Here is a 14,271-nt window from a genome sequence, read left to right as displayed (position 1 = left end):
AGAAGGCCCTCCGTAATGCCAGATCAGCTTATTACTCATTGTTAATAGAGAAAAATAAGAACAACCCCAGGTTCCTCTTCAGCACTGTAGCCAGGCTGACAGAGAGTCACAGCTCTGTTGTGCCGAGTATCCCTATAGACCTCAGTAGCAATGACTTCATGAACTTCTTTAATGATAAGATTATGATTATTAGAGACAACATTAATAATCTCCTGCCCTCGACCGATCTTTCCACAAATAGAGTAACCTTAGAAACAGCTGTAAACCCTGATATATGTTTAGATGGCTTTACTCCCATCGACCTTGACAAACTGACTTCAACAATTTTTACATCTAAACCGTCCACCTGTCTCTTAGACCCTATACCGACTAGGCTGCTTAAAGAAGTGCTACCATTAATTAGCACAACTTTATTAGATATCATCAACCTGTCTTTAGTAACAGGTCATGTACCACAGTCCTTCAAAGTAGCTGTGATTAAACCTCTTCTTAAGAAGCCCACTCTGGATCCAGAGGTGTTGGCCAACTATAGACCGATCTCGAACCTTCCCTTCCTCTCTAAGATCCTTGAGAAAGCAGTTGCAAATCAGTTATGTGACTTTCTGTGTAACAATAGTTTATTTGAGGATTTTCAGTCAGGATTTAGAAAGCATCATAGCACAGAGACAGCTCTGGTAAAAATAACTAACGACCTTCTAATCGCATCAGACAAAGGACTCGTCTCTGTTCTTGTTCTGTTAGACCTTAGTGCTGCGTTCGACACTATAGACCACTACATCCTGTTGCAGAGACTGGAACATTATATTGGCATCAAAGGAACCGCACTGAACTGGTTTGGATCCTATTTATCGGATCGATCTCAGTTTGTTTATGTAAATGATGAAGCCTCAATGAGGACCAACGTCAGTTATGGAGTTCCACAAGGTTCTGTGCTTGGACCAATCTTGTTCACCTTATATATGCTTCCTTTAGGCAATATTATCAGAAAACACTCTATAACCTTTCATTGTTATGCAGATGATACTCAATTATATATATCGATCAAACCGGACGAAACCAACCAGCTTGCTAAACTGCAAGCGTGTCTTAAAGACATAAAAACCTGGATGACCTGCAACTTCCTGATGTTAAACTCAGACAAAACTGAAGTTATTCTACTAGGCCCAGAACACCTCCGAAATCAGTTCTCTAATGATATAGTTTCTCTAGATGGCATTGCGCTGGCATCCAGCAGCACCGTCAAGAATCTTGGAGTTACCTTTGATCAGGATTTGTCTTTCAACTCTCAGATAAAACTTATTTCTAGGACTGCCTTTTTTCACCTACGTAATATTTCAAAAATCAGGCACATCCTATCTCAAAGCGATGCAGAGAAATTAGTTCATGCATTTGTTACCTCTAGATTAGATTACTGCAATTCCTTATTTTCAGGCTGCTCTAATAAGTCTCTTAAATCTCTCCAGCTGATCCAGAATGCTGCAGCTCGTGTACTAACAAGAACTAAGAGGAGAGATCATATTACTCCTGTATTAGCTTCTCTGCACTGGCTCCCTGTAAAATCTAGAATAGAATTTAAAATCCTTTTACTGACCTACAAAGCCCGAACTGGTCAGGCTCCATCATATCTTAAAGAGCTTATAGTACCATACTGCCCTACTAGAGAGCTGCGATCCAGTGATTCAGGGTTACTTGTGGTTCCTAGAGTCTTAAAAAGTAGGACGGGAGCCAGAGCCTTCAGTTATCAAGCTCCTCTTCTGTGGAACCAGCTTCCCGTTTCTGTCCGGGGGGCAGACACACTCACCACATTTAAGAGTAGGCTTAAGACTTTCCTCTTTGACAGTGCTTATAGTTAGCGCTTTATAGTTAGGGCTGGCTCTGGCTTGCCTTGGACCGGCCCATGGACAAACTGGTATAGGCAAAAAACTACAGGGGGACTTCCTACACTGAGCACCTCTCTCCTCCTCTTCTTCACCTCCGTCTGTATGCATTGATGTCCCATTAATGCTCATTACTAACTTTACTTCTTCCCCGGAGTATTTGTGCTTTCTCGCCTCACAGGATGACCGCAGTTTTATCTGGACACTGGTTCTTCAACCAGCCATGGCCCTGCTGACATCTACTACGATCTTCATGATTAACATTATTAATCCTATTACCGACACCATTAATGCACAGTACTGATTATTAATCCTATTACCGATACAATTAATGCACGGTACTCATTTTGTCTCTTCCCCGGAGTCCTTGTGCTTCCTCTCCTCACAGGTTTCCATGGAGCATGGTTTCATCTGGACCCTGGTCCTTCCTCCTACCATGGCCCTGCTGACTCCAACTGCTAATATCACTTTTATTATTACTCACATTACTATTTCATACTACCGATACCATTAATGCACATTATTGACCTGCTTCTTCACCAGAGTCTCTGTGCTTTCTCGCCTCACAGGTTCCTGTGTATCCGGGTTTACCTGGACCAGGTCTTGCCTCCTGTCGTGGTTGTGTCATACATTGAATGTGCTGTAATTACATTGAATGTGTTGTAATTCACTATCCTGTTCTACACATGACATCATTGCACGCCTGTCCATCCTGGGAGAGGGATCCCTCCTCTATTGCTCTCCCACAGGTTTCTTCCTCTTTCCTCCCCGTTAAAGGGGTTTTTGGGGAGTTTTTCCTGTTCTGATGTGAGGGTCCCGGGACAAGAAGATGTCAAACGTGTACATATTGTAAAGCCCTCTGAGGCAAATTTGTAATTTGTGATTTTGGGCTATACAAAAATAAATTGAATTGAATTGAATTGAATTGATATTACCATGATATCATTCCAAACAGAGAGGCCTTCATTGATATAAAACGCATGAAACATGCTATAAACTAATCTGTGACTATGGGCTGTTCCCAGATCAAAAGATGTCATAGTCAGCCTCATCGCTTTAAACCTGAGCCAAACTACAGTATATTTTTATTGCGTAAAAGTCCCCTAAAAATATCTGAGACCTGAATGACTGTATGATAGAGAGCGACAGAGAGGGAGAGAGAGACAGACAGTTAGATGGACGGAGTGAGTGAGTGAGACAGGCAGACAGGAGGTCTAATGATCTTTCCTTGAATATCATGTGGAGAGAGAGACTGATCTCTCTGCCAAACTTTCTCATTTGGAGATTGTACGATGTTTTATCTTTTACAGTTTACATAACTATTGTCCTGCTCTGCCATGTCTTTGCTCGTCTCTCCCTCTTGTGTGTGTAAATGTCACTCGAATAAAATTAATAGTACGGGCATACATTAGCAGCTCCAAATCAGTCATTTCAAAACTTTACCAGGGAATCACAAAGGGCAGAGGAACTACCACAACATATATCAAGGAGAGATGGGAGAAAGAACTAGAGGATCAAATATCCAGTCAGCAATGGGAGAATATGTGTTAAACCGTGTTCACTACTTCCTGTTCAATGTATTGGCGTGAATTTAGCTGGAAGAGTCTTGTTCGTTTCTTTATTACCCCTAAAATGAAGACATACTTAGTCTCAATAAACCATACATGCTGGAGAAATTGTGGGGAGGGTTGTGCAAACCACCACCATATATTCTGGTGCTGCTCCAAGATACAAACATTCTGGCAAAATGCTTGGACAATTATGCAGCATATTCTTGGGCAGCAGATCTTATTCACATGAAAGTCACTTTATTTGGGTGATCTACCAGAAGGAATAACAGGAAATGACAGATACCTCCTGAAAATATTAACGGTAGCAGCAAAAAAAGCTATTACTCGTAAGTGGCGACAAACCGACCCACCTTCAGTCGAAAATTGGATTGAAATCATGAAATTCACGATATGGAAAGACTGACTTTCCTACTGAGATTAAGGAAAGACACATACATAGCAAGATGGACAAAATGGACCAAATCTTTGTCAGAATAAGAACTTGGCTGGTGACTTGCCCTCCCTAACCTCACACAGGGTTTTTTTTTTTTTACTCTGTTCATTGCTGAAGCTCATTATCTTTTAAGAAGACAGGTACTCTCTTCAAACAGGATGCTACTTCATCTGTGCAAATCTAGATCTTAACATAAATATTGCTGTGTATAGAACTCTTCCAATACATAATTTTGATATCTGATCCTGAAATTATGGTTGACACGAGTGACGGACAATGTTGTTGGCATGCTGCATGGTTGTTTTGATGTATTTTGTTTTTGTTTAATTTAACTATTTGTTGAAATGCATTTCCTCCTGGCCTTTTGCCATGTGCATGAATTGCTAGTATTATTTCTTATTTCTTACTTTTTCTTCATTGCAACAAAAAAAAAACCGTAATAAAATATTTTAGTGTAAAAAAATGTCACTCGAATCAGGAGTGTCCTCTAAAAGTCTCCAAGACCTGAATGACTGTATGAATACACACACACACACACACACACACACACACACACACACACACACACACACACACACACACACACACATACTGGTGGATATGTAATAGGCGGACTTTTTCGCCATACAGGCCCGGTTGTGGTTTGGATGGACTACCCTTTCCTGAGGTCCCACAGCTTTGGCAGTTCGGTTAAAACACTTCAAAAAATCTGAAAAAAATTCAGCTCACTTTAGATTTCAGATACAACCAAAACAACTTCAATACACAGCAACCTAATTCTATTGTGGTATAGGCAGACATTTCTATTTTTGACAAAAGTGTGACTTATGAGGACCAAAAAAACACTGTTGGGTCTTTAAAGGGACAATAAGCCCGCCCTCCTCATTAACATAAATACACACACCTGACAGGACACAGCATTACTGGAACAGTTAATTTAATATCAAAACTAATCTTAATAGATGACCAAATTGGAGGCATGCAAGTTGGCCACCTCCAGAGTGAGACAGTATGTGTATAGATAGATCTATCTATCTATCTAGAGAGAATCAGCGAGTGCCTGAACCTGGCTTCAATATCTGGCTTTCATTTAACATGAAAAAAAACAAGAGGTGGGGCGCTTTATCATTCAGTCAAGTTTATTAAGTTCAAACTCAGGCCACAGACTTAATTTTTTTGTAAACAACTCTTGACAAACCGAAGAGAACAAGAGAGAGCGACAGAGACAGAGAGAGAGAGACAGCGACAGAGAGAGAAAAAGAGAGACAGCGACAGAGAGAGAAAAAGAGAGACAGCGACAGAGAGAGAAAAAGAGAGACAGCGACAGAGAGAGAAAAAGAGAGAGAGACACAGACAGAGAGAGAGACACAGACAGAGAGAGAGACACAGACAGAGAGAGAGACACAGACAGAGAGAGAGACACAGACAGAGAGAGAGACACAGACAGAGAGAGACACAGACAGAGAGAGAGAGAGCGAGCGAGACAGAGCGAGACAAAGCGAGAGAGAGACAGAGAGACAGAGAGAGAGCGAGCGAGAGAGACAGAGAGAGACAGAGAGAGACAGAGAGAGACAGAGACACAGAGAGCGAGGGAGAGAGACAGAGCGAGAGAGAAAGAAAGAGAGAGAGACAGAGAAAGCGACAGAGACAGAGAGCGAGAAAGAAAGAGAGCGAGAAAGAAAGAGAGAACGAGAACGAGAGAGAACACATGAACATTAACTTTCCTGCCAAAAAAAACAAAATAACAAAAAAGGATATTTGTTTACAGCTTCTGTGACTGTCTTTTTTCAGCTGTTCCCCGATTCCGAACGAAGTCTCTGACATTTTGCACAGTTCTTTGTTCCAAGACTGGTCCTTCCACCAACTTGCAGTGACTGCATTCGTTCTTGGAGGCCAGGTGACCTTTACGAATGTGATTTTTGAAGTGCCGCATTACTGCTGCAACCTCAGCCTTGGACCACGCTTTCTTTGTCCCTCTTCTGGACCCAGCATCTTTTCCTGGAAGATATACAAAGTAGACAAGACGATCACACAAACAGAAAACAAAATGTATTGGCAAAATGAAGCAATCAAGTACGGACACTTAGGAATATGTTAAGCAGTAAAACTTACAACAAATTACTGTGATAACATCTTTAACATTTTAAAGTGGCTGAACCTTTTTATATTTCAATAGATAACTCATTACAGTGCATGAGGGAAACCATTTCTGTTTTTTTGGTTCTGTACTCTAACACACTAGATTGGAAATTAAAGAAAAAAAACAATGTTGAGTTAAAAGTCTCAGTGAAGCGTATTTACCTTCTATACTATGACGCAATCTCCAATGAAACAGAATATTTGAGCTGTGTACAGTAACAAGTGGGATCAAATTCTTCACATTTGATTGGACAGCTAAAGAGTGGGCAGGCTTAGAGTTTAGCATGATATGGAGCTACAGAGGACTGTTGGCTTTACACACCTCACCAGTTGGTAGAGAGATGGAAGGGAAACCTTGCAGATTTTGAAACAGCACAGTATCACTGCACCGTAGCCAGTACATGCAGATGACCGGTACCTAGAGCTCTCTGCTGAGCCACTGACAACGCAGACCGGCGGAAGTACATTTTCTTCCCACCGATATTCAAATGCACATCTCTTGTTGTCTGTCTCCACATTGTTACCAAGATCAACAAAAAGGTGATATCACTGGTGTGGCTACTTCGTGGCTCAAAGTTTTGTTTGATCGGATACATTTTGAAGACTTCAAACATTTGAAACTGTTTTGCTGAGAAAAGAAAGGGACTTTATGGGGATTTTGATGAAAGTTACCTGGATATTGATATTGTTTTACATATATTTGGCATAGAACAAGAAATAAATGAACAATCAACACTGGAACTTTAATTAAGATCCAATTCACAGTTAAAAAAATTATTGAATTAACATCCACATTGGATTAACAGTGGGAATTGGGCCTGAAAGTTCAATATTGACCTTGAAAATATTAGTCATAATCTTCAGACTATGGTCTGCTCTGGAAAAAGGCAAGCTGTGTTGATTTAGTGTCGGTGCTAGCACAGAGGGGAAAAGCAATGCCACTTCATCCAGCAAAATAAGTGCCAGCATTTCTGGTACTAATAGCTATTTACTACAACGTTTTGTACCTAACGGTTTGTGTCTGTCCTGAGACTGCAGATCGAAAGCAGCGGAATTTGGTAAAATGCATCGGTCTCCTTGGATGAGATTAATGTGTTTTGTACATGAATGATAATGGTTTGTTGCCGTGATAACTTCCTTCTCAAAATCCTTCCATAAAGTATTATTAGCCATTGTGAATGTTATGGCTTCTGATAAACCTTAAAACTATTACTAAAACCCGCTTAAAGCTATTTCCAAGAGTCGAGACAAAACAATAAAAAGTGAGTCAGTCGGTTACTGTATAAATATGTATGGACTACAACATATTTTAAATAGGATTAGTCAAGCCTGCAATTTTCTTACCAGACCAGGAGTCTCTGGTCACAGTGAAAATCAGGGTGAAACATTTAAATGGGTCCAATGAGTGTAGTACACTCATTCGTATGTGTGCCTGAAACGGGTAGAATGAAATTCACTACGGCCATGTTATGTTTTAGTTTATAAATAATGATACATTTTTTAACAGATCTGGTATTAGTTATATTTACCACAATCTTCAATCCCATCTTCAATGAATTAAGGGATATAGATAGATAGAGATATATATATATTCATACCACTTTTTAAAATATTTGTTTTGCATTTTTCTTGAAAGTGAACTTTAGCGTGAACTACTTGGGCGCTCCTCACTCTTTTTAAATCGTATGTCTTCTCATTTTGCCTTTTCTTTCTTCTATACCTTGCATCAATGCCTTTTTGTGTCTAATGTAACTACTTTAAAAGGTGCTCTACCATCAAACTTGGCTTACCTTCAGAGAGAGGGGCGGTCTCAGTTACTGTGGACGACACTGTTCCTGCTAAACACACAATTTCACAATACTTTAGTTTCAAATTGAATTTAAAGAACATTTGGTGAACAGCGACAAGTATAAAGTGAGGGAACCTACCTGAATCTTCAAAGTCATGGACCTGCTCTGTGATTGTAGAGTCAGATGTAGCATCTACAGGCTCGCTAGTTCCAAACTCTGATGCTCTGCCTGCTGTGCCACAGTTATCGGATTCGCTCCCACTGTCCTCGTCTTCAGTGCCGCTGAATGCAATTTCATCTGGAAAATAGTATTAGTAGTTCTCGCATGAAAAGCTGCACATAAAAACAAATCAAAGTTGGAAATATTTTTGCTTATTATATGGCAGCATATATAAAATTTAAAACAGTATCAGGTGTGTTGTAAGTGTTAATTTCTTTACAAACCGTCCACTTCAAGCTCATCCAGTGATTTTCCCTGCATGCTGGAAAGATTCCCTTTCTCCATCGATAAAAGCAGTTTGGAAATCTTGGCCAGTTGTGTTGTGGGAACTGATAATCTGTAGAAATCCCGGTGAACACGGATGTCGTGACCCATGAAATCTGCAACCCGATCAAGTTCATTGTTTTTCAAATTAAGGACTTGTGAGAGTGTGGCGACGTGTTTCCTGAGCTGTGTCGACCTGAGGTACTCGGGGTGCTTTGCTCCACACTCGCTTGCATAAACACGCAAACAGTCCTGTCCCCTGTAGTGGCTCATCGAGTTGGGTATCGCAAACAGGAAGACATTTGTGGCACAAACACCACAATCTGTTCTTTTACTGGTAAGGAGTGACAGAGCATCCATCATGCTTGGTGTGAGCAGAACTGCAACCTTTCTGCCCCTTTTTCCCATGATTTCGATTCGGCTGAAATAGTTGCACAGTCTCTGTTCAGTCTTCGACAACCCCATGGCAACATCTTCATGAAGCTTTGTATCGTCTCTTTCATGGAAACTTTTGAGGCGCATTTTTGAAACCTCCCCAGCACGTCTTCGATTGAACACAATGATTTGTGTAAGTGTACTCTTTGCAAGTTGAGCATAGTTCTGAGTACTGGTCTTCTCCTTCAAGTTGCAAAAGGCAGTTTCTGCAGACTTCTCGAGGTGCAGATGAAGGCTCTGAACATCTTCAGTGAAGGGTAATGTTGATGGCTTGTTATATTTTGCGTCACTCAGTGTGTTCAGGGCACTGTGAGACACCATCTCAGACCACTTGGTGGTGTACAGCTTCTTGAACATGTCAGTGGACTTGATCAGTTCTTCATCTTCTGCCATGAGGCCCCTACAATGAACAATGTCACAGATTTTCTGAAGTGCATGTCCCAATTTCAGCGCGAGGCTTGGTCTTGCGTATGAGTGTTTTTCTTCATCAAAACCTGAAACTTTCTTTACAGCTTGCACAACCCTCTGGAAGTTAGCAGGTTTAACAGCCTCCTCTAGGTTATGTACAGCGAAGTCTTCGCGCAGACATAGCAACAAACGCCCCACTTCACGGAGCTTTTGTCGTATGTACTCATACTTGGTAGGATCTTGTCCATGTTTGTTATAGAGTGACTGAGCTAAATTAATAATGGTGAGGTCATTTCGCACAACTGAGGCAACCGCATCCTGTTTCATGACACTAAGGATCCTCCACACTCCACTTGAGATCTGCTGACAGAGTGCAGATTCTTGAGCTTCAGCCAAAGCCAGTACTTTGGTTCTCCCAGGTTCTTCATCTTTGTTTTCTGGCTTAAAGGGACATCTGCGGGCATGTCTCCAAAGTTCCTTACGAATGTACATGCCTTGACAGTACATACAGTGAATAAACTTTCCAGCCAGTGCTTTAGCCTTTGGTTTTCTTTTCACTTTCAGTGGTCCTGTTCCATCTTGTAAAACTTTAGTGTTGTGTCTAAAATTTCCCTTATTCCTCATCTTTTCTACTAATATCTTGCGATCTTTTGAGTGCTCAGGGAGGGAAAATGCTTTTACAATTTCAGCATGTGTCTTGTGTGTTTTCAAATGGCGGGAAATTTTGCTTTGTGGCTTACCACAAACATAACAGTAATTCTTTTTGGTCATAGTCAGATGTGGTACTTGTTGTTCGTGAAGCGCAACTTCACACTTTTCCTTTGTTGAGTCTTTGGTAGGATTCAATGAATCAGATGTTTCAGCAGCATTGGCAACCATGTGATCTTCAAGAGGTGGGAAACCTTTTACTGAAGTGGACACAACTGGGACGCTCGTGTCTGACCCATAAGATGTTCCAACATCAGGTAGTACTGGTTTTACTTGAATCTGTTCGGCTTTCAACTGACTAGGCATAATGGGGATGCTTGCATCTGAATCATCATCTTCTGTTTCTGAGTCTGGTATGTATTCCTCATCGGACATGCACTTATCATCATCTGATATTTGATCCAGAAACTGGTAAGAAAACAAAGGATTTCACGTGATGATGGACAGCTACAGACAGTTAAGAGTTCAACAAACCATATGTGCTCTGTTTTCTGTGTCCAACTCACCTGTGATGAGTATTGGAAGTTATCATTTTTAATTCTTCTGAGGCAGGATTTATGCCAGACTCCTGAACAACCTGTAAGACATTTTGAATATACAGTACAAAGTTTCAATACCACATGTTTATTCAAAAAGTCTCCCTTTTAAAGAGATAATTGATGCCCATGTTTGCACTTGTAAGTGTAATAACAGGTGCATTGGAGAAAAACCTCTAGCATTAAAACATAACAAATCTTGTCAGTGCCAATGAAGCAAAATAAAACACCTTTAAGTAATCTGAATGATATCCCACACTCTTAACTACTTCAACTTCATCATAACACATGTTTACACATCCTACAATTTTGAGAACTAGTTGATATATTAGCCTATGTTGTGAACCAAGGATTATTTGTCATCAGTGTTTCATTGTTGAATGGTTTGTACATTAGAACAGCAAATATACCGACCCAATACCCTAAGACAAACTCTGTACCAATTCAATAAATATCTCACCTCTGCATTCATAGCCAATCCACTTGTAGGAGGATACAGGTCCCACACAATGAACACACTTGTCCAAGGAGGATATTGTTGCGCACACCAGGCGATGATTTTGACACTGTTAAAATTAAGTATAACTTATTTCTGACAGTTTTACATTGACATCTACTAAGTTGACTACATTTTCCAATTGACCTTCTGAATCAGATTTTTCTTTTAGGAACTGTAATTGTTCCATATACACCATATGAGGCAACTGCACTTACACACACTAATGAAACATGATTTCATGTTTTTTCATAAATAATGTAATTAAACTTAAGTTTACCTTTTCAACCCTGTGGAGGGGATCAAGTTGTGGACATGTTTGAGTCAGGCCATCCTCAGAGGTCTCAATCTTGTCAGTCGCTTCACTCTCAGCAGTCTCAATCAGCTCACTCTCAGTTATCATCTGTAGCAGGCAAAAAAGGAGGACAATGAACAGAGAGAAACTGTAATGTACCATTACAGACACTATTTGGAGTTTTAATGAGAGAAACAATCCTACTGTTGCTAAAACTATGTTTTGGCCACCAAACATTTCCAGAGGCATTCCCTTATCAAGACCCTGAAAAAAAGGTCTTATCATATCTATATTTATTGAAGACTGGGTGCATCTTGTGTAACATTATGTGAAAGTTATGACTGTTTTTGCCTTCATAGTTCTTATATGGGAAAAGTATAGATAAACTAAAGCAAGACAAGCTAACAAATGCTACAGAGAAGTGGATACAAACTGCAGGTTAGTGTTGTGGAAGATGTCGGTCTGAGGAATGTTCTCAAGGTGCGTTCGCGTCACGTTTGGTGTGAACGCAGCTTTAGGATCGCAACGAATGACGTCACGTATGAGCCTCAAGACGCACAGTCACAAGAAGAATGCACGAGTTGTGTTAAAGTAAAATTTGGACTACCTTGCATCTCCACGGCCAGTCTGAGTCACCATAATTATAGGTGATCTCCTCTCCTTGACTGATGTCTCGTGCTGCAAACAAACACAGATGGGGCTTCCCTTTGATGGTTACGTACTTCATCTTGCCATTAGGGTTTCGATTATCGTCGTTTACAAGCCTTCCAAGCGACCCATCCTCTTTTGCTGCATCAACACTACAAAAATACAAGTGAATATTAGTTTCACAACAGTAAATATATAAAATAAAGGCAATGTGTCATTTAATTTTGATTGGACTAAGCATTGACATAATACGCACCACCATAGTTTGCCATTAAAATGGAACTCAAACATGAAAACCTTAAGGCTGTTGTGGTAGATTCTCTGTCTCCGCTCACATTCTTGCTTGCTTATCAGTTCACCTCTATATTCTAAGAGAAATTCTCCCTTTTCAAATGGAGTACAGGTGAAGATGCCGCGACCTATTTCATACACAGAAAAATATCCGTCAAGTTTATTCATACTTAAATCATGATTACAAAATCAGAACATTCAACTTACCTTTGAAGGCATTGATGTATTTGACATCAAGTCCCACTTTGTCCGCTCCAGTGTCAGTGTAGAATTTTGCATCATCCTTTGGATTTATACGTCTTCGCCGTTGCATATTTTTTGCTGAAATTACCAAAGAAGATGGTTGTCAGGATTATCATCTTTATTTGTAGAACATGCATGTTCAGAAAACATTGTATAGCCATTTAAACCAGTAATATACTGGGATAAAGGTGAGGAAGGCCAGCAGCGTGCTGGGGTGTCCACTGGATACTGTGGAGGTGGTGGGAGACAGGAGGATGATGGCGAAGCTCTCATCCCTGATGAGCCACGCCTCCCACCCCATGCAGGACACTCTCGCAGCTCTGCACAGCTCCTTCAGTCTCCCCGCTGCTGTCAGGCTGCACAACAAACTGCTCTCGGTGGACCACTAACACACTGAACACGAACACTTTAATTCATTCACCTGGTGCAATATCTTATCTAATCCGTGCAATATCCAACACGTTAAAGTATTTACCTGATCCGTCTGTATATTCTGTATATACTGGTATATTTAATACTCTTCTTTACTGTCTTATTTTATTACTGTTTTACTGTTTAGTTTATTATATTAATTGATTTGTATCTTTTATTTTATTTACTTGTGAGCAATGCTGCTGTAATCCTGTAATTTCCCCACTGAGGGACGAATAAAGGATTATTTTATCTTAAAAAATATGAAGACAATGCATAACTGCTCCATTCATATTTGTAATTGACACTGCTTCACTTTTTAAGAATATCATTAGACCATCTAAGATTAACTGTCCTCTCTGCAGGCACAGAGTAAACGCACTATCGCACTATTATCATATTGGATAACCCGGACCACCCTCTCCACCAGCTCCTGCAGGGACAGCGGAGCACTTTCTCCAACAGACTCATGCAGCTCCGCTGTCACAAGGACAGATTCAGAAAAACATTCATGCCCTCTGCCATTAGACTTTATAATAAAACACTCGCTCGCTAGCTCGCTAACACGCTAGTTTGCGCTCGTTCGCTAGCTCGTGCGTTGTCATTGCTAAGGCCAGTGTTGAGCCACATCGTGTGTCAGCTAATGTTCGCTACATCGTCTGTCAGCTAATGTTAGCTTGTTCGCTAATGCTAGCTAGCACACCACATGACTCAACTGCCCTTAAAAATCACAAAGCATGCCATCATATCTCACCTCACACTGTCTCATCTCCTCCAGTCTCACCTGTTGCGAGCTCCGTTTTATACATACAAATAAAAATGCTTACCTAGTGGTGGTGTCTAATCCTCCATGAGTCCATGCTTCTCTTCCATGCCTGTCTGTGATTAAAGGGCTCCTTGGACTTGATGTCCGTAACGTTACATCGCTCCGACGTCCCTCCCTCGCGGGAAAACCAGGACGTGACGTCCCTACGTCACTCCGACGTACCTCGACGTAAAACCAGCCCGCGAAATTTAACTTGTGTATCAAAATGTGTATGAAACTGCACCAGCATGGTCAAGCCGATAGCAGGCGCTGTTCTATACACAGGGATACACAGAAATCAGGTCAACTGGTAAAGGTGGACTTAAGAGAATGTATGTTATTTAGACACTTATAAGGCGTTTACACTCTTTGTTTTATGAGGATCAGAAATCAGGGCTGCTGGTAAAAAAGGACTTTCCACGAAAAAGAGATTGTATGTTATTTAGACACTTATAACGGAGTTTACACTCTTTGTTTTATGAGGACCTCAGCATGGTCCGCATATACCAACTAAGTTCTCATAATGCTGGTGTGTAATCAGGTGAACAGTCCAGCCATAACATATCCACAGACACACACACACACACACACACACACACATACACACACACACACACACACAAACATGGCAAGACCCTGAGTTATGAGGACCATCCTGGTTCAGCGGGACATTACCAATACACACACACACAAACATGGCAA

At 40.7% G+C, this 14,271-nt stretch overlaps 2 protein-coding genes across 2 annotated transcripts; both read right to left on the bottom strand.

The window, feature by feature from the left end:
• Window positions 1–5,044: 5,044 nt before the first annotated feature.
• On the bottom strand, window positions 5,045–8,390 carry LOC306778053 (uncharacterized protein). The gene is made up of 4 exons (XM_079269409.1): window positions 8,254–8,390; window positions 7,949–8,107; window positions 7,811–7,858; window positions 5,045–5,879 (listed from the first exon to the last, which is right to left on the bottom strand). Exons 1-4 carry the CDS (start codon window positions 8,312–8,314, stop codon window positions 5,644–5,646), a joined length of 504 nt encoding a protein of 167 aa, XP_079125535.1. The 5' UTR covers window positions 8,315–8,390; the 3' UTR covers window positions 5,045–5,643.
• A 172-nt stretch (window positions 8,391–8,562) lies between these two features.
• LOC306777579 (uncharacterized protein) lies at window positions 8,563–13,514 on the bottom strand (the record flags this gene model as incomplete). Its single annotated transcript, XM_079268741.1, has 8 exons — window positions 12,521–13,514; window positions 11,779–11,971; window positions 11,157–11,279; window positions 10,841–10,946; window positions 10,351–10,421; window positions 9,246–10,252; window positions 8,902–9,128; window positions 8,563–8,627 (listed from the first exon to the last, which is right to left on the bottom strand). The coding sequence occupies exons 1-8, from the start codon at window positions 12,652–12,654 to the stop codon at window positions 8,563–8,565; spliced, it is 1,926 nt and encodes a 641-aa protein (XP_079124867.1). The 5' UTR covers window positions 12,655–13,514.
• Window positions 13,515–14,271: the final 757 nt, after the last annotated feature.

Source organism: Melanostigma gelatinosum, assembly GCF_949748355.1.
Source record: "Melanostigma gelatinosum genome assembly, chromosome: 5".
Classification (NCBI taxonomy): Eukaryota; Metazoa; Chordata; class Actinopteri; order Perciformes; family Zoarcidae; genus Melanostigma; species Melanostigma gelatinosum.
The sequence above is the reverse complement of the archived record's forward strand: the minus strand, read 5'-3'. Positions and strand labels throughout refer to the sequence as shown.

Excerpts from the sequence above, each read along its gene's own strand:
- LOC306778053 (XM_079269409.1), bottom strand. The coding sequence starts at position 8,314 with ATGGAGAAAGGGAATCTTTCCAGCATGCAGGGAAAATCACTGGATGAG. Across the intron at positions 8,108-8,253 it reads GGATGAGCTTGAAGTGGACG|ATGAAATTGCATTCAGCGGC; the intron begins GTTTGTAAAGAA and ends ACTATTTTCCAG. Across the intron at positions 7,859-7,948 it reads CCATGACTTTGAAGATTCAG|CAGGAACAGTGTCGTCCACA; the intron begins GTAGGTTCCCTC and ends TTGTGTGTTTAG.